Source organism: Lampris incognitus, chromosome 14, assembly GCF_029633865.1.
Source record: "Lampris incognitus isolate fLamInc1 chromosome 14, fLamInc1.hap2, whole genome shotgun sequence".
NCBI classification, from domain to species: Eukaryota; Metazoa; Chordata; class Actinopteri; order Lampriformes; family Lampridae; genus Lampris; species Lampris incognitus.
In genome coordinates, this window is record NC_079224.1 from 15,519,770 (window position 1) to 15,538,323 (window position 18,554).

General features: G+C 45.9%; 1 protein-coding gene across 2 annotated transcripts in view; it reads right to left on the minus strand.

Annotated features, from left to right (window-relative positions):
• Positions 1-18,554, minus strand: part of yes1 (YES proto-oncogene 1, Src family tyrosine kinase) — a 49,988-nt gene that overhangs the window by 4,260 nt on the left and 27,174 nt on the right. Inside the window, exons 4-12 of one of the 2 annotated variants that reach the window (XM_056293500.1) lie at positions 17,620-17,718; positions 14,940-15,043; positions 14,438-14,587; positions 12,954-12,980; positions 11,732-11,887; positions 5,464-5,643; positions 5,018-5,094; positions 2,004-2,157; positions 884-1,015 (exon numbers count right to left, since the gene is read on the minus strand). In XM_056293500.1, coding sequence (XP_056149475.1) covers positions 884-1,015; positions 2,004-2,157; positions 5,018-5,094; positions 5,464-5,643; positions 11,732-11,887; positions 12,954-12,980; positions 14,438-14,587; positions 14,940-15,043; positions 17,620-17,718 — 1,079 coding nt within the window. The remainder of the gene's footprint in view (positions 1-883; positions 1,016-2,003; positions 2,158-5,017; positions 5,095-5,463; positions 5,644-11,731; positions 11,888-12,953; positions 12,981-14,437; positions 14,588-14,939; positions 15,044-17,619; positions 17,719-18,554) is intronic. The other variant, XM_056293501.1, reaches the window with a different exon arrangement.

Sequence of the window (18,554 nt, forward strand, 5' to 3'; positions counted from 1 at the left end):
TGTATATGGACACGTATTAGTTGCCACTGGGGCCGCAATCCCGTCTTCTGGCCACTGGGGGCGCAAGAAAAAGGGCGGACAGCGTCATGGTGGCAGCAGTCCTGCAACCAACATAGTAGATGAATGCGGGAGGTGCGGCAAGACGCAGCACACCGATGAGCGGAAGTGTCCTGCAATGAACAGTAAGTGCAACAACTGTCATAAAAAGGGACATTGGGAGCGTGTATGTCACCCTAAAGCGGTGAGAGACGTCACTGAAGAGGTTAAACAGCTGTACTTTCTGGGAGAAGTTGGCAAAGACAGCAGTCAAGAACATTCGCTCCGCCATCTTTGTTCAATATTTTTGACATTCTATTGCGTCATGACCATGGTCATGACAGACCTAGTAGGCTACAGGGCGCCCCTAGCGGCATCTGTGAGATACATGTCAATGAACACGTATAAGTGACTTGCAGAAGCGTGTCCATACACACGTAAAGAGGAGGCGACCGGTCTGCATCTGACGGAAAAGGCTTTGTGAATATATTCTACTCACAAGTCTATTGTGTGTGTGTGTGTGTGTGTGTGTGTGTGTGTGTGTGTATAAGGAGAGAAAACTATGCAAGCAAAGCCAGAGAAATAAAAACATTCTTTATTAGCACATTATTAACACCTGTGTTAGTTTTGCTCCTACCCGGGTATGTAGTTTTGCTCCTACCCAGGTATGCAATTTTCCCTCCCTGGGTATGTAGTTTTGCTCCTACCTGGGTATGTAGTTTTGCTCCTACCCGGGTATGTAGTTTTGCTCCTACCCAGGTATGTAATTTTCCCTCCCTGGGTATGTAGTTTTGCTCTTACCTGGGTATGTAATTTTGCCTACCTGGGTATGTAATTTTGCTCCTACCTGGGTATGGCACTCTGCCCTTGGTCACCAGTTCAGTCAGCAGTATACCGAAGGACCACCCGTCTGATTTGATGGTGAAGCGGCCGTACAGAGCCGCTTCGGGGGCCGTCCATTTGATGGGGAACTTAGCACCTGAAACAGAGGAGCGGTTGAATCAGTTGAGACAGTGTTAAAGTGATACTGACATCAAAATCTGAAAATTCCTATTGACAGGCTATGATCCGAGTTGGAATGTGACCACAGAGAAATTCAGTGGCCAAAACAGCGCGTCTGCGGCCACTCAAGAGAGATCGGTGATTGACTGTAGATGGTGTCCAATGTCAAACTGTGCCGGTGGATATGTAGACACCAGTCAATTTGCATATAGGATGCGTCCGTAGCAAGATGCTATAAAACCACGGAGAAGCCGTTCTTTCACTCCCTCCTGCTAGCTACTTGGCTCGAGTTTGTGCTGTTTTGCTGAGACTTTATTATCGATCTTGCTACGACGTATTGCTATCTATCTATCTATCTATCTATCTATCTATCTATCTATCTATCTATCTATCTATCTATCTATCTATCTATCTATCTATCTGTCTATCATCTATCTATCTAACAGTTATTTGTATCACCAAATCCTCCTCCTCAAAACTGTAATCCTCGCAGAGGATCTCCCTCTCGCTATCCGACATTTTTTGTAAATAACAAGTGACGAGTGGCACCGAGCCCCGCCCACCCAGGAAGACAGTAGCCAATAGCTTTGAGTTCTTAAAACCACACCTATTTTCGGTTGTGATTCAAACTCCCAATGTTAAAAAATGTGTTCAGAAAGGGCATGTCAGTCTCCCTTTAAAAGTCGACAACTTGTGTATTCCACTGCGTGGTAGCTCAGAATGGAAATAACCGAAACTGGGGACACCACTGATTTGGGTGAAACGGGTTATGTCCCATCAGGTATTGTACAAATTAGTGTGTGTATTCGTCCTTGCACTTCCAGGAACCAAATGATAGCATGGTAAGAGTTAGAGCTAGATATATATTGTTAGGTTGAGAAGTAAAGACTGTGATTAGCCGTTTTACTTAATCCGCGGTGTCACAAGCTTCGACCCGACTCCTTCCTCTGAATGCCCCCACCCACCTTGTCTGGCAGTGTATTCGTTGTCCTCAATGAGCCGGGCCAGGCCGAAGTCGGCGATCTTGCACACCAGGTTATCCGCCACCAGGATGTTGGCAGCCCTGAGGTCCCTGTGGATGTAGTTCATCCTCTCTATGAAGGCCATGCCATCTGCAATCTGGGACGGAATTGAAGAGGAGAGACAGTGAGACGGGGCCACTGATCAGAACAGCCTGCCTGCCTCGGTTTTATCAAAACCAAACAGCCGCAGGGACACGCGTGTGTGTGACTGAACGAGCAGAGAATTCAGGACAAAATGTTTTTACTTATCTGCAACTGAATGGATGTGCATCTAAGAATATGTGTGAATGACACTTGGCATTTGTTTTAACTCCTTCAGGCTCCAGATGGGTGCAATTTAGAATTTAAACTGTACCAGAAAGACTGTCAATCATAATGTGTAGAGTACATTTTACTTTCAAATGATGTTAGCTTTTCTGGCGTTCATACTGCCTGAAATGGAAAACCCCATTTATTTACCCCCCCCTTTCCCCCCCAACTGTACCTGGCCAATCGCCCTGCTCTCTGAGCCGTCCCAGTCGCTGCTCCACCCCCTCTGCTGATCCAGGGAGGGCTGCAGACTACCACATGCCTCCTCCGATACATGTGGAGTCGCCAGCCGCTTCTTTTCACCTGACAGTGAGGAGTTTCACCAGGGAGACGTAGTGCGTGGGAGGATCACGCTAGTCCCCCCAGTTCCCCCTTCCCCCCGAACAGGCGCCCCGACCGACCAGAGGAGGCGCTAGTGCAGTGACCAGGGCACATACCCAAATCCAGCTTCCCACCCGCAGACACAGCCAATCCATAGTTTTCACGTGACATCACATTCATATTGGACGCCCACCTGGCGGGCAAAACACTTCCCAAACGGCAGCATCATTGACCCATCCAGAACGAAAATACATATAACTGTCTGTACTTCTGTAAGCTTTCATCCTGGTGGCAGTATAAGGAGAGGGATTCTCCACAAGATATATGTAAACACCGCCAAACCAGAGCTCTGGCAGAGACTTTGCTGTTTTTAGAGACTGAAATACTGCGGCGGGTGCTGTATATGGACCGCAAGCGCCCAAAACTTGTAGTTTGTTAATTTATCTTTGTTTTTCTTCTTTCGTAAGGTGATCCAAATAGTCGTTGCTTGGAACAGCTGGAAAACTGACAGGTCTGTGCGGCTGCTCTACGGAGTTTCCACTGCTGGCCGCCATGACTATGGATTGTGTCTGTAGGGACACCCGACCAAGCCGGAGGTAACATGGGGATTCGAACCGGGGATCCCCATGTTGGTAGGCAACGGAATAGACCCCTATGCTACCCGGATGCAGACCCACAGACATGGTCAGAGTCAGAGAAACCAAAAGAGCCACCGCTATGCCTATTTGACAACAAATGGATTCATGTCTAAAACGACTATTTAATGTGTCCTCATGCAAATCCCCTTAAAGGTCTATACAACACTATTAAACAACTTATTTTCACTGCATACTGATGGACTTGGACACATCCAAGTAAGAGACATCGACCCTGGTGCTTATCTTGACATTTTAGCGCAATCTATACGATCTATATGCAAAGCAGTGAATTTCAGTGAAGTGTTGCTTCTGTGGTTATAACTGTGTTATTACAACGATGGATTGTCATAGGCTTGGTTACGTCATGTGATACGAGTCACAACTCCCCCGGCTACGCACTTCCACCTTCTCCGAAAATAAAAAAAACATTCAAATTTTTCTGTTGAGGAGAGGAGTATTTGAGCGAGAGACGTATTGAAAGAAAGAGTAAGAGAGAGAGAGACGGACCGAAGTCACATATTTTTGTATTTTGCGGTCGTTCTAATTTGATAGTGGGTTTTTACATCGTTTTTGTTTGATTTTCTATAGTTATAAATAGTTTCAGGCGGCACGGTGGCGCAGCGGTTAGTGCGGTCGCCTCACAGCAAGGAGGTCCTGGGTTTGAACCCCAGGGTTGTCCAACCTTGGGGGTCATCCCAGGTCGTCCTCTGTGTGGAGTTTGCATGTTCTCCCCGTGTCTGTGTGGGTTTCCTCCGGAGGCTCCGGTTTCCTCCCACAGACCAAAGACATGCAGGTCAGGTGAATCGGCCATACTAAATTGTCCCTAGGTGTGAATGTGTCGGCCCTGTGATGGATTGGCGGCCTGTCCAGGGTGCCTCCCCACCTGCCACCCAATGACTGCTGGGATAGGCTCCAGTATCCCCGCGACCCTAAGTAGGATAAGTGGCTTGGATAACAGATGTATGGATAAATAGTTTTATAATTACTTTATAGAATTAGCCCTTTCACTTCCCTCCATGGTTGCTGTTGACTGGATCGTTGCCCAGAGTAAACTGAGCTTTTCCCAAAGATTAAAAAAAAAACTGCGGGGTGTGGTTTGATACCTGCAGTCCATCCCAACATTTTCCCCAGATCTCATATGGGGCCGCAGTCTATCTAAACTCAGCTGTTTGGAGGGTTTTTCTGTTTTCGTTTAGCGTGCCACTGTGTCATTCTCCAACATTTTTCCACTCGGCTAGCAGAAGCGAGGGAGACGGGGCACGAGGAGGGGCACATTAAGCTATGATCAGAGCGTGCCATTGACCCATCCAGCTGAAGAGGCCACTCAGGAGCCGTGTTTAAGTGCTCCAGGTGGTTAAATGGTGGAGGGTGTGGAGAGGCACAGACAAGAGTGAGAAAGCGAGCCTGGATATTAATTAAATATGACAGCCAGATGGAGCGCCAACTGCAGCTCGCACACACGAGCAGGGTACACACCTATATGAGTGTGTGCTCAGAGATGGGCACACGAGCTAAAAATTAACAGACGAACAGGTCATCCTGTGCCGTCGCTTTTGCATGATAATTGTCCCCCCCCCCCCCCCACACACACACAGAAACAGGCATTTAAACAGCAGCTGGGCAGGTGGAGGAGTTGGTAATAATTATTATTCCAGGAACTAGCCAGTGACCGCGCTACTGTCTCCCTACCTGTGCAGCCATATCCACCAGCTGAGGCAGCTTCAGATATTTGCCTTCTCCCTCCTTTAGAAAGTCTAGCAAGCTTCCTGTGAACAGATTCAGATTTCACACATTTCCTGCCTGGCGTCAACACGGGGCATAACACAAACAACACACGGTGTGACGACAACATGAAAATCACAGACCAACAGACATGAGTGAGTGAAATGACTGAATCCACTGCATAAACCAGACAGGTTATAGCACAAATATTTCACAATAATTAAGATCAATCTTGACTAACAGCTCTCGATCGGTTCCACTTTAACAGCGGCCATTTTGAGACTGTTCTAGGTATCACTTGGTGTGACTCACCCTCACAGAATAATACTAATATTGATTTATATTCTTGCATGTTGACTATATATATATTTGACTTTCATGTCTTTGTGTACACTGTCATGACCTCTACACACCTTTGCCCATAAACTCAGTGACAATGTAGATGGGTTCCTCAGAAACTACAGCGTATAGAGGCACCAGCTTGTCGTGTCGGAGTTTCTTCATGATCTGAGCCTCCTGGAGGAAAGCCTCTGGGGACATGGTGCCTGGCTTCAGGGTCTTAATCGCCACCTTTGTGGTGCCGTTCCACGTGCCTGGAGAGAGAGAGAGAGAAAAAAGAGTGGAATGATCTGCGGTTAAAACACAGTACTATAGACAAATTAAGTTTTTGTTTAATGGAAGGAATTAAGGGCGTCCGGGTAGCGTAGGGGTCTATTCTGTTGCCTACCAACATGGGGATCCCGGTTCGAATCCCCATGTTACCTCCAGCTTGGTCGGGCATCCCTACGGACACAATTGGCCGTGTCTGCGGGTGGGAAGCCGACCGGATGTGGGTATGTGTCCTGGTTGCTGCACTAGCGCCTCCTGTGGTCAGCCGGGGCGTCTGTTTGGGGGAACTGGGGGGAATAGCGTGATCCTCCCATGTGCTATGTCCCGCTGGTGAAACTCCTCACTGTGAGGTGAAAAGAAGCGGCTGGCGACTCCACGTGTATCGGAGGAGGCATGTGGTAGTCTGCAGCCCTCCCCGGATCGGCAGAGGGGGTGGAGCAGCGACCGGGACAGCTCGGAAGAGTGGGGTGATTGGCCAAGTACAATTGAGGAGAAAAAAGGGGGCGGGGGAATGTGGGGGAATGGAGGGGAACTGTCCAAGAGTGATAGAACAAACTTTTCTCATTTTAACATCAAAAATTAGGTATTTCTTTGTCAACGCTTGTGAGCACGGTAAAGAAATAAATCTTGTTATCATCCGCTGAGCTAACGTTCCGACAAGGGCCCTGGTGTACACTAGCCAACAAAAGGGTGCTTATGTGTATAGTACAGTTCAGGAATGGAAGGGCACGACGGCTTATTGTACCCATATCAGCGCACACACTAATTAACCAGTCACTTCCTGGTTGAGAGCCACTTACTCACGCCCTGCTTACACACAAAGAGCTGAGGCAGGGGATCTAGTCCGTCTGTCACGAGACTGACCTTCATGCATGAATCCTACTGGACTACACACAGACAGACAGACACACACACACACACACACACAAACAAACGAACAAATGTACTGGCACTAACGGACAAAGTAGGGCAGCAGTGACCTTATCTAACTTCATAGGGTGGCGAGCGCACACGAGAAGCAAGAATGCCACACTGCTGCTACGACTGAAAACCCTACAACTATGAGAAGAGGGGATATCTGTCAAAACCCTTCAACACAAAATATAAAAGTTATTCGAAGGAACAAAGTCAACATGCCCACAGGGCTTGGTAAAAAAGAAAGGGGGGGGGGTGAACAGAGTGAGTAGGTGGGGAAGAATTCCTGGGATTGCATAGTAGGGGCTGGCAGGCCGAGGCTTGCTGCAGGCCACGCATGATGAAAGAGAGCACGGTGCAGGAAGACGGCGGACTTTGCTAAGTGCCGCCTCTTTCATAAGGCAGGAGGCCTGGAGGTCAACATGTGCCAAAGGGTTATGGAACAGAAACAACTGGGGAAATGTGCACATGCACGCATATGCACACACGCAGCAGAATTGCAAAAGAGCATTGCTTAAAGGAAGGGATGGGGGGGGGGTTACATCCCTGTATGTACGTCAGTGTGGCGTCCAGTGGGAGATTGCTTCCAGAATATTTATGTTCATGAGTCACCGCATAAAAAAATTATTTCACCTGCAAACACTGTGGTATCTTCCCATGCAGTTGTTTACACAAGGGTGCCATTGATAATTCATGTAGAGTGTGTGTTGTGGTGTATTCACACGTCTTTCAGTATGCTTTGGAGAGGGACTCAGCGGATCCACTGGGGTTTGGTAACTCCAGATGTTATCGTGCCTGTTTATGTAGACCTTGACCTGCATACCCAGTGTTACACACATTTATATATAGACTGGAGCCCGAATGATATGGGATTTTTAAGACTGACACCAATTTCAATATTTGAGGATTTAAAAAATCCAGCAATGATATATCGGCTGATAATCACCCCCCACCCCCAAAAAAAACCCTCATAACATAAACAAAGACTTTAACTAATATTGGTTATGTGTAGTTATTTATTTATTCCCCCCACCCCCTTTTTCCAATTACCCCACTCTTCCAAGCCATCCCGGGTGCTGCTCCACCCCCTCTACCGATCCGGGGTGGGCTGCAGACTACCACATGCCTCCTCCAATACATGTGGAGTTGCCAGCCGCGTCTTTTCACTGACAGTGAGGAGTTTTGCCCGGTGGACGTAGCGCGTGGGAGGATCACGCTATTCCCCCCAGTTCACCCTCCCCCCTGAACAGGCGCCCCGACCGACCAGAGGCGCTAGTGCAGCAATCAGGACACATACCCACATCCGGCTTCCCGCCCACAGACATCGCCAATTGTGTCTGTAGAGACGCTTGACCAAGCTGGAGGTAACACGGGGATTTGAACCGGAGATCCCTGTGTTGGTAGGCAACGGAATAGACCGCTACGCTACCCGGACGTCTATAATTGCATTATGGGGGGGGGGGGGGGATTTCTACATATTTCTCTTCATTTGGTTGTTTGTGTGTACTGTATACCTGTTCCACTGACTTGAAGGTTGGAAAATAAAGTTTTAAAAAAACAAACTTGATTTCAGTGTAGCATATTCATATCTAGTCTATCCCTTTACCAGCACTCTTTTAATTCTATCCAGTGCAAGCTCCGAGAAATAAATTTTCAACCACCATTTGGCACCCTCTAAAGCACGCCATCTAAAACCAATACAGGGAACCGATACAGTGACACAGTAAACGTTGCTGCTGAACACATCCAATACCCCATGACTGTCTGCAGCGAGGACTCGTGACTTTGGGATTTCACACTACAGGTTTGAAAGAGAAGCTAGATGACTTTGTGTTGCTACCAAGCCATGTCAGATCCTTGTTCAGCTCACGTTTATTTAAGTGTCCCCTCTGGTTTAATCATTTACAACTGACTGGAACTACAGACATGTGAGTCGCAGATATATTTACCACTACTTCATTTAGGCAGAAGAAGGTAAACGCCTTAGTTTTAGCGTTCATTAGCGTTAGCTGTCTTGCACTGATAAACATGGCATTAGCTAGCTTTGTGGGGAACCAGTGGAGACTACTGATGTGTCATTCGTGAACGATACATTTATTTTGAACTAATCTTTTTTGACTCGGGAGTAACGAGCCATCTCAGTGAGTGATTATTTTTTCCCTGGACCGTGCCGTTCGTTTCGTTCATCTGAATTGTGATGGCTATAGGCCCAGAGTCGTAAATGAACGGGTCTTTTGGGTCCAAGTCTTCCATTCACTTGTCACATGAGCTCTGGATATTCTCAGTGTAGGAATGACTGATTCATCACGAATGGGTCTTTCTGGTCTGAGTCTTTCATTTACTTGTCACATGACTGCTGCCTATTCTCAGTGTACGACTGACTGATTCACAAATCAGTACTACGGGTCTTCGGGTTTGAGTCGCTCCATTTTTTTTTTGGAGTTTCCCCCCTTTTTCCCCCTAATTATATCCGGCCAATTAACCCATTTTCCGAGCTGTCCTGGTCGCTGCTCCACCCCCTCTGCTGATCCGGGGAGGGCTGCAGACCACCCCATGCTTCCTCCGATACATGTGGAGTCACCAGCCGCTTCTTTTCACCTGACAGTGAGGAGCTTCACTAGGGGGACGTAGCGTGTGGGAGGATCACACTATTCCCCCCAGTTCCCCTTCCCTCCTGAACAGGAACCCCGAGCGACCAGGACACATACCCACATCCGGCTTCCCACCCTCAGACATGGCCAATTGGGTCTGTAGGGACGCCCGACCAAGCCCGATGCAATATGGGGATTCGCACCGGCGATCCCCGTGTTGGTAGGCAACGGAATGGACTGCTACTCTACCCAGACGCCCCTCTCCCTCATTTGTCACACGACCGCTTCATATTCTCAGCGTAGGAACTATGAGTTCCTACACTATAGGTCTTCAATGACCTGGTAAGCTAAAGTGACTAGCCATCATAGAATGAGTAGCATGATATCTTTTATTGATAGGCACAGCGCTCTCGTATGAGCAGTTGAAGAAATCAGTCATTTCAACTGAATAACTCAACAAGCTATAGTCCAAAAGGTTGCTTAAGAGCTTAACAAAAGTGAATTCTTGTACAATACTTTACCAAGTGAAGAAAACCATGTTGCTCTTGGTGTTAGAGAACCACGCTCTTTCTGTCATCACTCAGATGACTGCTACAGCACCACACTAGTTCCAACGAACAAAATGAAGGAACGATTTGAAAAAAGATTCGTTCGTTTTACTGAACGAGACTCAAAGATCCGAGTCAGTAAAGAGATCTGAACTTCCCATCACTAATGGACAGCGTTAAAAAGCTGCTGTAAGCGATGCTGCCAGAGACATTTTAGAAGTGACGCGGGAGAAAGGATAGGACTGATGTTTGTTTACTCGCTAGAATGGCCACACGCTTTGATACATAAGCCTACAATCAAGTTTGTCAACAGATGCAGGACAGGATGTTGTATTGCTGCAAAAGCCCCCTGAGGCAAATTTGTAATTTATGATATTGGCCTATACAAATAAAATGGACTTGACTTAGCCTACACCACTCAACTGCTGTAATCCATCCATCCATTATCCGAACCGCTTATCCTGCTCTCAGGGTCACGGGGATGCTGGAGCCTATCCCAGCAGTCACTGGGCAGCAGGCTGGGAGACACCTTGGACAGGCTGCCAGGCCATCACACAGAGCCGACACACACACACACACACACACACACATTCATACCTAGGAGCAATTTAGTATGGCCGATTCACCTGAACTATATGTCTTTGGACTGTGGGAGGAAACCGGAGCACCCGGAGGAAACCCATGCAGACACGGGGAGGACATGCAAACTCCACACAGAGGACGACCCAGGACGACCCCCAAGGTTGGACTAACCCGGGGCTCAAACCCAGGACCTTCTTGTTGTGAGGCAACCGTGCTAACCACTGCGTCACCGTGCTGCCTCAACTACTGTAATGTTCAACATCATTTTGATGTTTGACTGATGGTACTGGCACTCACGTTATTGCAGCCAAACAAGGCATGGCTGACATAAATGTTGTCAGGCTTATTCAAGCTGAGAGGAGATGTGATGGGGGATATTTATTCATTCATTATGTTAACCGCTTATCCTGCTGTCAGGGTCGCGGGGGTGCTGGAGCCTATCCCAGCAGTCATGGAACACAATTCATTAAAGCTCACCGGCATCAGACCAGCTATTTATTATATTTATTATTATTTAAATAATAATAGTAGGGATATTTATTATTATTTAAATAATGTATTTCACATGACAACTATCAACTTACCATGAACACAGATATTTTAGCTGTGGGCTACTCTGCTCGACTCTGCTTGGGTCAGCGGATTGTTGTGATTTATGGCATTCCAAACACATGTGTTTCCAACAGTGGAGCTACAAACTATGCAACGACTACAGTCATAACATGGTTAAAGGACCCACGTTTTGTCTCTCCGTTTCTTTTTTAATTGTCAGTTTTGGCTGTTATACCGATACCGATTGATCCACAATTAGCTCAAATCGGCCAATAATATCGGCACGCCAATTTATCGGCTGGGCTCTAGTATAGACTTTACTAGTTTATGTTCAGTGTTAACATCAGTACTACAGAGCACATGAATGTGGGTGTGTGGCGATGTAGGAATTGTAGATAAAATGATCCTCAATCTTGCCGGGCCCCCAAATCTCCATCCATACACAGTGCCTTTGAGCAATGGACGTAATGGAATTCTGTTGAAGCAGGGCTGACCCCTGCCGTCCTTTGTGTTTTAATGTGTATCCTCCCCTCCATTCGGCAGATGCAGTATAACTTGTTTCTAGTCAACATACTTGGCTATATGGGTGATAATTAGGTATAGAGGGTTAAAATATGCAAATCACTGTTTTATGATCAAGTTTTCCTCCCATTTGTAAGCTAGCATTGCACTTCGTTTACCCAATAACCGCTTCCGTTCATTCATTTTCATTAAAACTTTCCAAAACCTACTGAATTCAAACGTTTCAAGAAACATTCGACCATTAAAAAGAGATAATCTCTTTTTCTCCCCTCAACAGAAGAATTTCCTGTGAAAGCCATGATATGTCTGTGTACTTCAGATTGACATAATGGATTTAGAAGCATGGCGGCGCAGCGACTTACCCATCCAAACCTCGCCGAAGCAGCCTTGGCCCAGCTTGAGCTCCAGTCTCAGAGACTCTCGGGGAATCTCCCAGGCATCCTTCGCCAAGCCTTGGGTCTGAGGCTTCACCGTGGGACACACAGTGGTGAGTCTGTAGCACAGCCCGTCTGCATGCTCTGGATAAGATGTGGAGAAAAAAAGAAAGAAACTTGTATAAAACAAACCCGTAGGTTAGAGCTTGGTGACATCTCCAGCCAGCCATTCCATTTTAGTCCATGTGCATAACAGTCTATGCACACTACTAGCCTGTGGCACACACACAACCACTGTCCACAGTGATCAATACATACACAATCTTTACAGGGAGCATTAGCCATAGGAACTGTATCGTGTACATGCGGCCAGCACATGAACCTTTGTTAACATGCTACATAACAGTTGTAGCACAATACATTCAAACCACACTGAGGACGCCGAAAGCTGACGTGACTACTGTCATACTGTTAATGTTCACGTCTCACGACTAATAATCCATCCCACCATTCCTTGCATTTTTCTGGTTAGTATTTGGCCAAGGTGCATTCAATCAATCTCAGGAGATTGTGTAATATTTCAGTATTCCAAGTCCAGTTGCACTTGATTCAATTCCTTTGGATAACCATGACCTGGATGAATGAGAACATTCACAGACAGTATACTAATGGTTATCATATGGTACTAATGTATGGACTCAAATAACACTGCAAAAACATCCATCTTAAATCAGAGTTGACAATTAGGTTTCTATTCTAAGTATAACTGTGAGTTTGGGATGTGGTTCAATTTGCCAGTGGTCATTTAAGAAATTATCTATTTTAGTACTGCATCTTAAAATAATATATGGGTTCCTTTAAATCAATACGACCAACGGTCAGAGATCGTTTCAGTGGTCTCGGTTCATCGTATATAAACTAGAGCAGTGGTCCGCCTTATCTTGACATGCCCTTCTCTCACATGTCAAGAAAAAGCTCAACAATGGTGAAACTGCAGCGGAAATAACTGAAAGCATTACACAACGTTGGCAGATATTGCTTTTCAAGTAAGGGGGGGGGGGTCAAACAAAAATCTAAGACTCAATAAGAGACCGAATGACTTTTTTTTTAAGGATTTTTGCAGTGATAAGTATTTGCAACATGCAGTGTACTGAGAAAGCCCACTCAGCACGGTGCATGTCAAGTATTGAGCCGACTATGCAGCACTAACCATTTGGTGAAACCTCCCGTCTGAGTTCTGTACACAGGAAGGGAAAGACAGCGGGGTTAACCAGCCTGTTACTACACCCAGTGAACCAGTCAGTAAGTTACATTTCCCATCACTCTGACTTGTCCTCCATGGCTTTTCCATGCCACTGTCCCGTTAGCACAACCCGTTGCTGGTGCACAGTTACCCCACTCTTCCGAGCACCCAGGTCGCTGCTCCACCCCCTCTGCCGATCCGGGGAGGGCTGCAGACTACCACATGTCTCCTCTGATACATGCGGAGCCACCAGCCGCTTCTTTTCACCTTACAGTGAGGAGTTTCACCAGGGGGACGTAGCGCGTGGGAGGATCACGCTATTCCCCCCAGTTCCCCCAAACAGACGCCCCAGCTGACCACAGGAGGCGCTAGTGCAGCAACCAGGACACATACCCACATCCGGCTTCCCACCCGCAGATACGGCCAATTGTGTCTGTAGGACGCCGACCAAGCCGGAGGTAACACGGGGATTCAAACAGGCGATTCTACCGGCAATCCTACCCATGTTGGTAGGCAACGGAATAGACCGCTACGCTACCCAGACGCCTGGTGTAGAACACAGTCTTGAAAGCAGGGAGTTTCAAAGTTAGCAATGAGAGTCAATGATGAGTTATTGAGAGAAATCCAGTTAGTCAGTGGTCAGGTTAAGTCCCTTTAAATATTCATCGATATCAGACTGGGCAAGAGGAACATGCACGAAATAAATCACCATCCGCTCAACAAAAGCCTTCAGCTCATACATCTGAGCTGCAGTTTAACTTATGCAGCCATTTGTTTATGAAAACGAAGACAGATGGTGGGAGCGTGACTGAATTCTCACAGACATGTCTATAAGCGGCTCGTCCCCAGTGTGTTTTATCATCACAACTTCCTGCTTTCTAGCCGAGGTGCACTGCGGCCGGCATATCCGTATCCTGCAGATTACAGCTGATTTAATAATACTTTTGCACCATTCTGTTTTTCAAAAAGAAAATTCAGCCTCTTTCGACTTTTTTATTTTTATTTTTATGAATACTGAGCTGTCACGGCCAAGGAAAGCATGTCCCAGGGTCAGGCTCGGGACCGCCACAGAGAACAAAACCTCCCTGTGGAAAAAATATTTAATAAATATGCCGGCACCAGATTTGTAGCTGAATAATGCATTTTCCACCTCAAGCATTTCATTCTTTGACTGCATAAAACATAGTCGCCATGCTGAGATGAGCTGAAACACAAAATGACTCCGCAAGTAGCGAAGGACCACTCTTAAAGCTTCACCCGAGTCCACAAACCAAGCATCTAAGTGGCCGTGAATTTAAACGCACACGTCTGACGGGATCTACTGAAGTTAACAACAAAGCGCAGATATCATCATGGCTGAGATGTCTGTTCAGCGGTAAACAACAGTTTCTCTAAGTGCTCCCTGAATACCAGTCAGCGTAAGGCGGGAGTCGTGCATTTGTGCCTCATACCTGTGTAGTGCTTCACCAGCTTCTGTAGCGTCTCAAACTGAGCCCGAGTGGTGATGTAATAACCGCCGTTGTCCAGCTTGCGGATCTTGTAGTGTTTGACGTTGTCTCCCTTCACCTCATCCCAGTCCCGGATAGACAGAGAATAGGCACCTTTAAAAATCACCAGGCGGCAGGTTAGATGTTACTCAACTGTCACCATTTCTTCATAATTTGCTTTAAACTGCAAAGTTAGTTAAATTACAGGTAAGCTGTAAAAAAATCCAACCAACATGGAAAAAAAAATTATTAAAGAAGACTGATATTTGTAATGCGAATTCACCGGCTGGTTCCATAAGGATCCACTTACATGTGCAGTAAACCTACCGAGTCAGGACCACAGGTACACACATGGATAATATAAAAAAGCTTTTTTTCCCCTCCTTTTGCTTTGTGTGTGGCAGTTGCATTATAGCGACGGTGTGTTTACACAGATATGTCTTTGCGGAGTAAAAATCCTTTTTACCTTTGGTGGTTTCGCTCTCTCGAGCCAAGAAAGTGCCTCGCTGATTTCCAGGAACCAACAGGAGGCGCTCCGCATCTTTGCGGCCCAGTTTACCGAAGTACCATCTGTGGATAAGAACGGGCAGTTATTTTCCTTTCACTTTCTTTCCTGTTTTTCACACCTCGTATCGGATTCTTATTCCTGCGTAACTGTCGAGCTGACACACGCGATTTAAAACGGAAACATGTGATCTAAGAAAGAACAAACGCTATTCAGAACTGACAAACATGATTTACAAAAAAAACCCAAATGTGATTTAAAACTGACAAACATGATTTACAAAACAACACGAACGCCCGTGAAAAATCAGCTTTGTGTGGGAATCGTCTAACCCGATTTGTGGCTAAGTCTCAGGCACTGTTCTGGTGTGTGGATGAGGAACATGGCGTCAGTATCACATTAATAAGGCATCAGCCAAGAGGCTTGAAATGAAAACTAGAGGTTGTCAGTTTAAATTACAGACACGGGTTGATAGAATCTGGACAGATGAATGAAACACACTCCTCCTCCCTCTGAAAACTACAACCAAGGAACAAGACCCTCGACTCGCCATGACTCAGCTGCAAACAGAGAAATACCGGTTGTACTGGGAAGTTCCCAGACATGAAATTGCTAGGCCACACAAAAGTAAGCCGGATGGTGCTGAGAATAAGAATCCGCGCTCAAGATGCCTCAACATCTTTCATTACAGTTTACAGCTTAACAAGACTAGCTCAAAACCTAGTATATGGCTCGGCGGGCTATGGTCAATGTTTGAAACTGAGGCCCGTTTGTTACAGGGATAGTCAGTGGTAGTGTCTATAATGTGAATTCCTGGATATTAAATGTTCATCTGCAAGCTTCTATAGTGGTTGTGGTAATAGTTGTTGTTAAAGTGTACTGAAGTAGCATATCACATGACATGGTTAAGTTACTATGTTTGAGTAAAAAAAAAAAAGAAGACTATAAATGCAGTTGTAAGAACAATACTTTACACTGATATCTTGAGATGTTTGATTTGAAAGAGAACTGAATTTGATTGTGATTACAACTATTCTAACTTCCTGTCAACTCCCCCTCCTCTTTCACCTGTTTCTATCTGGGGACGTCTCTCATTTTCTAAGACTCACTCTGTATCGAGAGGCGAATTCATAAAGAATGGATCATGGCCGCTGATGGCACCATGAATTGTGCATCACTTGCAACCCTTATTTGCCCCGTCTCAAGGTCCAATTCACAAAAGATATTGTGCAAAGGATATTACAGCGCAAACATGCCCATTACATTTTGCAGCTGAGTGCAATTTGCTGTTGTTTTGCTTCCGATTGCATTTATCCATGGGACAAAGTAAACTGTTGGCTTTCCACCAAGAACACAGTAGGCAGGCTCAACGTCATCCTTGATGTCATCAAGTATCGCAATATTTCAAAACCCAAGTAAAAAATTTGATTTATTTGCGAAAGAGTTTATTTTGTGGCGATTTGTGGCGATTTGTGACGGCGGCGGATTTGTGGCGATTAATACACACATTGGCAAAGAAGCTTGATGAATGGATTCAATATTATGACATTTGATCATTTTCGTTAGTAACATTCGTTTATTCGACATTCGTTTATCACATGTATCATATCATAAATTATCCTATATTTCATCATCGCTTATATCATAAAGATCTGGTCGTTGGTTGTTTTGGTGAGAACATTTTCCCCGGGCAACGCCGGGTACCTCTGCTAGTAAATAAATAAAAGAGTATATTTGGTCCCTGCCAATGTTGCTGGCATGAGTGTGAACAGCCATTTGAGTGCCACTGCTGTCTGTGGGGATACAGGGCCATATTGTCTGGTGTCCTGTCATGTGTTATGTGGTGAGGGCCATCACAGTGTGTCATCGCCCAGCCTCATCATGCTGCCTTCGTTAGGAAATGGGGGGGGGTGTCGTCAACACAGGAAAACCTGATTGGAAACGCTAAATTTCAAATAAAAAAATAAACGGGACATGCAAAAACACTTCTTGAGGGGGAAATGTTGGCGTATTGATAAAGAGAATGGGTGATGAGGGGCGATGGGAGCAGAATTTTCCAACTCACTCCAATGGCAAATACGGAAAAGTAAACAAGTATTTTTAACCCTCCCACATTCTCTGCTAAAATGTTCTTGATGACTGAGCACAAAGAAGACAGTTCACTCGCTTAAAGCTACCTAACGCCACTCACCTAACGCAGTGGTTCTCAATCAGGTCCTCAGGTATTGCCAGTACTGCTGGTTTTCTATTCCACCATATTTCATTACATTCACCTGTTGTTCCGGGTTTAACAACTCACCGATTAGATGGCAGAAATATCCTGACAGCAGGTGGATGTAATTAACTACCTAGTAAAATGAGAAAACCAACAGTGCTGGGACCCCCTGAGGACCAGATTGAAACCTATGGAGCCAAAAGCTTTCCGGTTTCCCCAAATAATTGCTTACAAAATTTGATTAATCCTCGCTTAACATTTGAAACAAAGAAGAAGAAACAACAAAAAGGTACATTTGGTTCCTGCCAGTGTTGGCGGTATGAGTGTGAACAGCCGTTCGAGTGCCATTGGCTGTCTGTGCTAATACAGGGCCGTATTGTGTGAACCAGGGTTAAAGGGATAGAGTAAACTAAATGGGACCCTTACTCTTCAGCTTGTATGGAGTCTGCTGGGGCCACATAGTTACTGGGGATATAACCTTTCTCTCCCGTGTTGATGGAGCGGGCCTCCCACCAGTCCCCTTCACTGCAGAAAGAGCGAAACAAATACATGAACTAAACAATAGTAAAAGATGGATCGTGATGGACATTTTACCTTTTTTTTTTTATCACCTTTTTCCCCCCCAATTGTATCCCGCCAATTACCCCAACTTTTCCTAGCCGTCCCGGTCGCTGCTCCACCCCCTCTGCCGATCCGGGGAGGGCTGCAGACTACCACATGCCCCCTCCGATACATGTGGAGTCGCCAGCTGCTTCTTTTCACCTTACAGTGAGGAGTTTCACCAGGGGGCCGTAGCGCGTGGGACGATCACGCTATTCCCCCCAGTTCCCCCTCCCCCTCCAAACAGGCGCCCCGACCGACCAGAGGAGGCGCTAGTGCAGCAACCAGGACACATACCCACATCCGGCTGGCTTCCCACCCGCAGACATGGCCAATTGTGTCTTTAGGGGCAACCTGACCAAGCCGGAGGTAACACAGGGATTCGAACTGTGATCCCCACGTTGGTAGGCAACGGAATAGACTGCTACGCCACCGGGACGCCCGCGCATTTACTATTTCAAAAATTTTTACATCTCTAACAAAATGAAAACCTGCAAGGAACAAAACCAACATTTGAATGTATGATTTCTTAAAATTACAACCTGGCATTTGGAGAAAAAAATTCTGCAAATCTACATTTCTTCATATTTCTTCAAGCATGTTGTGACATGAACACATCAATAACAGTTAAATATCTTTAAAAAAGAGCCCTAAAGCTTGATAAAAGTAAAAATGATCTTACTGTTGTAATTTTGTTTACAAACAACAAAACAATGGTACAATAATAATGATAAATAATAATAATAATAATAATAATACAA